We start from the raw sequence: 8000 nt of genomic DNA, 5'->3' as shown, positions 1-8000 counted from the left end.
CTGCCATCTTTCAGAATGACACCTAGAATATCAATTCTGTGAAATGCGGGCCGCCTGTTCTGTTTTGAAGGAGACAGAGATATGTCTGGGTTGTTGCAGTTGCTGTTGTGTTTTTTTTTTGACGTTTTTTTTCACCACAAATGAACTTGCAAAAGGGCCCTTGCTCATCACTCCACCTTTGTTTACTTCCTCAAAATGGTTAAGCTAATCTGTAACTTTCACATAGTAAGAAGAACTTATTGTACAGAGTTATTTCTGAGAGAAGATGGTATTTTTGTCAGTGACAGGTGAAGTTAGACTTGTATTCTCCTGTAAATATTTTTTTCTTGCTTTTTTTCTTCCATGTCATCTTCAGTAAGTTTCTTGCTGCAAATTCTGCAATTGTGATTGCATAACTGAAGAAACCACATTGACACCCGTCATCAGTATTTCATTGTTTAAAATTACTATGGTATTAATAGAAATTAAACTGATTTGCCCTTTTAGTTTACTTAATGACCAGAAACTGGTTCTATCAAGCCTAAACAGGCTGTTAATTGCTTCATCTGTTCGGTCATTCAGAACACAAAATTCCCATGTGGTAACCATCGTTTCCACCAAAATACCATTGTTACTATGGTTATTGCTATGGCAAAATCTGTGGTAACTTGGCAAACATTCCTGTAAATATTTACATGATTTATTCACAGTTTTAAAGAGCACTCATATTGTATTATATCCCATTTTAGATATAATACATTAATACAACTGATTTTTCCACACACTTGTAGGCCTATTAATTTAGACTACATTGATTACTTTTAAAGAAGGGTACAACTGATGGACACTTCGGACCCCCATGATCGTTTGTGCTGATTCTTTGCATGATGACTGCGCCTCTATATAATGACGCAGAAGGGCACTTCAAGAAACAGTTGTTTCTACACCCTTGAACCCTTCAAAGCTCTCACTCCAGAGGGTAAACGCTTTGAAGGGATTAGGGCGGATGAGCCCTTCCCAATTGGAACTCAGGGTATGAGTAGCATCGGGCAGTGGTTTATTAAATGGTGGTTTAACTAGTTAGACTAATTCATTATAATTTAAGAGTATTATGTTATTGTGTAGCCTATTAATGTTATTCATTATAGTAACCTACTACATTATCTCACATTTTAACAGGCCTGTAGTTGATCCCTGCAAACACCTGTAGTTCTAGCTTCAATGTTATTCCTGTAGTGAGTTTGTGAGATGCTACGACGCCATCTATCGGTCACTTCACACGACTACAGGGCAGCACGCAGCAAACCTGAGCGAATGAACTCGGCTTCCCAGTCTTCATTACGTGCTGTCTGAGCATGCTCTCTGAAGTTCAGCCCTCGGCTGCCAAAAAGACCCCCAAAAATCCATCAGCATCCTTTTTACTCCATACTCAGATGTAGTTGCAGGTGGACTTAAGAGAGAGGAGGGACACGCTCAGAGATGACACTTAGATGGAGATTGTGGAGGTGAGGAGTGATGCCAGCTGTCATCTTTGTATGTGTTTGTGGCCTGTTTGAGAGAGAGAGAGAGTGTGTGTGTGTGTGTGTGTGTGAGTGTGTGTGGTTGGGTGCAGCACGTTGGCTGTATTTCCTAGAGTAATTTTAGGGGTGTGTTGCTTATGCAGCTGTCAGACTGTCTCTATGTGTGTCTGTGTATGCAGAAAAGGAAAATATATAATTGAAAATATATACCTTGTCTGTCTGTCCATCTGTACTTCTACTGCACATCTATCTATCTATCTATCTATCTATCTATCTATCTATCTATCTATCTATCTATCTATCTATCTATCTATCTATCTATCTATCTATCTATCTATCTATCTATCTATCTATCTATCTATCTGATTGTTTAATTGGCCTGCTGGGTCAGTGGCCTGTTAGACTGTTGTGTTGATTTTACTTTTATCACTTACATTTTGTTCCAGGTCCAGAGTCACGTCATTTTAATGTGATGTTTATACAATATATTATTTCATAATTTATACCACTCTTGTATTTCCAAATGAAGGTTAAGCAGATAATGTAGTAAGTAAGTAATGCTTCAGCATTATATTAAAAATATTTTTTTCTTCTCCAGCACCCACATTTTGACAAAACGGCCTCATCCTGCACATAGCCATTTGTGTTCTAATCATTTGTAGCCTATCCTAATTGTTCCCAATAATATTTCATTTTCATTCATTTTATTTTATTATTAATTATTTTTATACAATTGTATAAAATGTATATTATATTTATTAAACTATATGTATTAATAGATTAAAAAATAAAAGCTGTTATATAAATGCAGTGCTTTTATATAAATAAATTATATATATAATATATATATAAATTATATATATATATATATATATATATATATATATATATATATATATATATACATATAGTGCCTGAAATAAATTTCATTCAGTTTAGCTGTTAATTCGCTGTCTGTAATCTGTTTCAGTCACAGCGCGTGCTGAGCACACATATGTACCCAATATATCCAGCTGTGTTCAGCTCACATTAGGACTCCACTGTGTTCAAGCTGCTTACTGTGTGTTTTTGCACAAATATTGTCAAAAAATATCCAAACTAAACAAATGTCGTTATTTGATTCATTCTGATGTAATTCGGGCTTCTCATGTGGCTGAGTATGCGCGTGTGTGTTTCTTAGTGTCTTCTGCCAGACATCATCACACACAAGCACATTTTCCATTTATAGCTCATTAGACCTGTGGGAGGATTAGTTTTGGGCAAATGGGGTGGCCCAGTTGTGCAAATATGGTAGCAGTATGAATGTGTAAGAAGGTAGAGCACCATCCACAGGATCTGAGAGCAAGGAAGCTGAGAGAGAGAGAGAGAGAGAGAGAGAGAGAGAGACAGAAGCAGCACTGAATCTTCTGTCACTCTCTCTCACTCCATCGTGAGAGCTACAGGACTCATGCTGTCCTCCAGCACACCCACACACACACACTGAGAGAGAGAGAGAGAGAGAGAGAGAGAGAGAGAGAGAGCGAGAGAGAGCGATAGAAGGCACTGAAACACACTGAAGAGAAAACGGAAGGATTTTCTGATTTCTCCTGAGGAGCTGCAAATAACCCTCGGAGAAGGATGGCAGAGGGAGAGGGGGGAGATGAAGAGATACAGTTCCTGCGGACGGTATGTAATGCCTTCTTGACCTATTTTGATTTTATAATAATACTTTTAATAATGCTTTTTTAGGGGGAACACAAAGTTAAATCTCAACGAAAGAGTTTAAGTTAGTTTTTGCCTGTGCATTATGGGTATTTTTGCATATACAGAGCCAAACCACCATAGACATTGAGGGGTCACTCATGTTTCCATGTTTCATATTTAGACTAGTGGTTAAGTAGTAAAATGCAAGATTCTTAAACTTTTTTATCTGGTCCCCCTCAGTCTTGAACATTTGGTTACATCATTGCTGTTGTTTAAGTGTTAGAAATTTCCCTGCATGTGATTGGTGCTCTGTTTTTCTGTTTGTTTTTAAGAATGCACGCTCATTTTTTGTCAGGTGTTTAAACTGCGATCACATTAGTGAAATTTTGCAATCAAAAATGTCCACTGTCAATTTTGTAGCAATGTAGAAAAATACTCTCAAACAAAGCAGTTTTCTGAAATTTGCGTGACCACTTTGGAAAATCTGCGCTTTCTGAAGAAATTTCCGATCTTGTAGATTCCTATATAAATGACTGGATTTCGCCAGGGAAAATTCGCCCAACAATGGTAAATGTGATTGCACTGTCATAGATATTTTGTGAACTTCCCCATCCACACTTTTGGTCTCATCCGTTGGGCTGGATTGTTGAATTATTACCGTGAGCTTTTTTGTGCAATTTTTGATGGACATTTTTGCAAGCCTGGTTCTTTAGTTGACTATTTTTATGGTGGCCCACATGTCTTTTGACCTGCTTATGGAGTTGATAGTCTGCCTAACAACTCAGTGAGGGACGCCGTCTCTAATCAGAGACATGTCCTGCTTTTATTGTTGCTGACTGTGAACTCATATTGTAAGTGCTGCATTTTTTCGCTTGTTCTTCTAGAAGATTCTGTCATTCAATGGATGTACGTGAGTGTGTGTGGATAGACAGCGGCTGGTGCATCTGTTTGCATCGCTAGCTATTTTTACTTCAGGAAAGGAGAGACTTTCAGAACAGGAGTGAAAGACGCAACAAGCAGGCCAGCTCCTTGAGGGGAGACAGCTGGCCTCTGCCCGCTCAACTCTTAAACTGAAGTAGAGCGTAAGCGAGCAGCGAACTGCTCTAGATAGTCTATAGGTTCGGACATACAGACAAAACCAAAGGTTTGAGGGAAAAGTACAAAAGAGAAGAATAAAAAAACAAGCAGGATTGGAATTATACAGTATTTGTGGCATATATTAGGAGACTGAAAGATTGAGAAGAAGAGAGATCAAGTGGATGATTTGGAGCTGAGATTGTCAACGTTTTTAACCACTAAGTCAATGGTTCTTACATAGGGGGCTTGAAAAAAATACATAGGGGGCTTGGGCCCACTAGGGGGCCTCAGCCAATTTCCTACTAGGACACAGGATAACGTAAAAGTAAATATTAATTAGAAAAATTAATTAATTAAAAATTAATTAATTAGAAAATATTAATTTTAAAAATGTAACTCTTCAAACTTATTTAAACTTCTGGAATCACAAACTGAATTGTGGTTAATTCATTTAATATTTCAAGACCCTTGGCCCTTTCTTTTGTTAGTAAAGAAATGAGTCCCATAGTTGGCACTAATTCCAAAAATCACAATATATGAGCAGGTTCAGAATTATACATTATATAATGTATTATAGAAATCCTATAACATCCTTAATACTACTTGACCGAAGTTAAATGACACAGACCCATTTTATTTTATTGCTCTTAAAATGGCAGCAACAGTAATATAATTAAAGTGAAAGGTACCAGTGTTTAATAAATAGTTATTATTTATAAGTAGTAAATAAGAATTATGGGCAATTTTTTTTCTTTTATAATAATATAATTCTATTGACAAGTTAATATTAACTTAATTTGTTTTTTTAGTTTTTAATACATATTTATAAAAACAAAAAATTCATACATTTAGTGGCTTAACTCTAGGCTTTTTATAGTTGCTAAGCTGTGTAGCATCCAATTAGAATTTAGAGTTGTAGCTATCAGCGTAGATATGTATAAGTAGATTCCCTGTTAGTGTCTGTTTCTGTGTGCCGCCATACGTAAGCCATATTGGAATGGTCAAAGTAGGTCTGAGAATGCTCAAGAACAAGTTGCCTAGTTTGTCTGTAACACTAGTTATATGCATTTGTAATAGACTTCAGCAGATGATTTTGCTAAACTAACTCAGTACAACAAGACAAAGCCATTAGCTAACACTGCATTTAAAATGTACTATAGTTTCAAAACTTGGAATATTGAGTTAATAAATATTAAAAACACAAACCAACCTTCTTCAGGAATTTAAATTTTGGCAGTTTTAACATCCAGAGGCTGTGCAATGTTGTGGCGTCTTGATACTCATTGATTTTATTGAGTGACAACAGATTGACTGCTCCAATATGGCCGACATGTTGACGTGTCTGGAGTGGTCAAATGTGGCATCTACCTATACATATGGCTATTAGTTTTATAAATGGATGCATCTGATGCACTGGATGTTGAAGTACATTCCGTTGTCTTTTGAGATGTCTGTCTGGAAGACTGTCAATCCATTTGTCCAATGGGATTAGCTGATATCTCATAATACACCCTCATGCCTCTTTTAGGAATGCTAATAAGAGTGTTATGTGGATGACAATGATGCAGAAAATCCCTTTATGATCAAAGGTCAACTTTTTATATTCTAAAAACAAATTCTCACAGCTGTTCTGTGCACACACATGCGTAAACATACATTTTAGTATTTTTGTCGGAAAGGAAAGAGTCTATAGACTTGTCTGTAGTGGAAATGATTCTTTACAGGTATCACAAGATTTTAAATGAAGGCTAACAAGTGATCTTTGAACTATTTGTTCTTTAGGTTACATAAATGATTAATTTAGTTGGTTTTTAAATTGTTTTATGGTTGAAGTTTAGTGTCATCTGTTTTGTGTGTGTGTGTGTGGATGATAGAGGTGACCCACCTCTTCCTCTCAACACTCCCACTATCACTTTCTGTTGTTTTTTATATCACTGTGTGGACTGGAGAAGAAAGGGATGAGTGGAAGGGAAAGAGGAGTGTATATGTAGTACACTTCGAAATAAGTTCAAGTACTAAAATTAAAAAGAAAAGAAAACTGAAGCTAAAAAATATATTAAAACAAACTAAAATGAAAATGAAAAAGCAATTTATCAAATTAATAAATACTATAAATATAAATAATACTAGTCTTACAATAGTAATCTTCCTCTGAAAGATTCTTCGGTTACTCTTTATTTTAAGGTCCAATTTTCGATTTCAATTTTTGCCTAAATAAACTCCTAATTACTGCTTATTAATAGTTAGTGAGATAGTTGTTAAATTTAGGTATTGGGCAGGATTAAGGGGTCTAAAATATGGTCAGGCATACTATGTGCTTTATAGATACGAATAAACAGCTAATAGTATGCTAGTAATATACATGCTAATATACAACTAGTTAATAGTGAGAATTGGTCCCTATACTAAAGTGTTACCAAATCTTCTTTTTCAATTTTGGATAATGTAATTATAAGCTAGTCATAGCCATAAATAGCCGTTGCTATTTAGGATTTGTTTTTAGCAAACTTCCATTAAAGTCTGACTCTGGGCTTTTCATAACACAATCAATAAAGACAGTAATGATATCTAAAAAAAATTCTCGTTTCCCTTGAAAAGTTCAGATTACAAAAGTAAAATGGGTTACGAACAGGGACTCATGTTTAAAGTGACAGTGAAAAAGAAGAATGATCAAAGCAGCATCCAATCTTTTGGGGCTTTATTACCGAAATATGTTTGATTTTCTTTAGCTGCATGTATGACAATAACATCATAGCAGGTGCAGGTTATGTGAGATTTTCTTTGTATATATTTCAGAGCTACTCAAGGTGCAGTATTGTGTGCTGTGTGGAGAATGTGTGACTGCTGTAATCCATACAGTGACTCAGCATGTGTGGGTCAGTAAAGAACCGGCAGTTTTCTGAAGGGCTCAACAGTGTGTGTCCTTGGGGGAATCCTTTCAGGAAAGCCCTTTGCCTTACACCGAATGTTTCTGAGATGCCATGCCATGCCACTCTTTCATACTAAGTGCTGGGATATAAAAGTAGTGTGACACCCCTAGTGTTCTAATAGAGGCATTGACAGCATTTTCATGCAGCTTCAGAATCACATGGCATTTACAGCTCAGGTGATTGACTCAAACAAGTGCCCAGGGCCAAAGATGGTATATTTCAAAGGGGGTCCTGCACCAGCCAAGCAACTGCCATTGAGATGAACACAAATGCTAACGGATAGCTTTCTTCAGATTTTACTGAACTCCTTAAGGGTGCTGAAAATAAAGAGAGAGAATAGCATCAGTGGTGTTGGAGTGCATTTGAGGGGGTATTCGGGTTCCAAGCTATAACAGCAGTTTCCTTTTATAGTTTCTCCACTATAAGCGTCTGACACTCATGAGGGAGAGCAAGAGAGTCTGTGTCCTACTTCGTCTTTGCCTGAATCCATAGGGAGGAAAGCAAGTGTGTGTGTATGTGTTTTTACATGTGTGTATTGCACATGAAGCATAAAAGCAATTAATCACTTCTATAATCAATTCTACACTCAAAATAAAGTTTTTTTATTGCATCTGTGGTTCCATGAAGAACCTTTAACATCCATGAAACCTTTCCATTCTGCAAAAGGTCCGTTACACTCTTCAAAATAAAGGTTCTATAAAGAACCTTTAAAGGAACACTCCACTTTTTTGAAAATAGGCTCATTTGACAACTCCCGTAGAGTTAAACAGTTGAATGTTTACCCTTTTTGAATCCATTCAGCCGATCTCAG

The 8000-nt window shown here is 36.4% G+C and overlaps 1 protein-coding gene across 1 annotated transcript in view; it reads left to right on the top strand.

The window, feature by feature from the left end:
• Positions 1-3116: 3116 nt before the first annotated feature.
• LOC306843166 (ryanodine receptor 1-like) overlaps positions 3117-8000 on the top strand; it is a gene marked incomplete at both ends in the record, with an annotated part of 110764 nt that continues 105880 nt past the window's right edge. The window contains one exon of the mRNA XM_079374465.1: positions 3117-3164. Within this exon, the coding sequence (XP_079230591.1) occupies positions 3117-3164 (48 nt within the window). The remainder of the gene's footprint in view (positions 3165-8000) is intronic.

Source organism: Barbus barbus, assembly GCF_936440315.1.
Source record: "Barbus barbus genome assembly, chromosome: 23".
Classification (NCBI taxonomy): domain Eukaryota; kingdom Metazoa; phylum Chordata; class Actinopteri; order Cypriniformes; family Cyprinidae; genus Barbus; species Barbus barbus.
The sequence above is the reverse complement of the archived record's forward strand: the minus strand, read 5'-3'. Positions and strand labels throughout refer to the sequence as shown.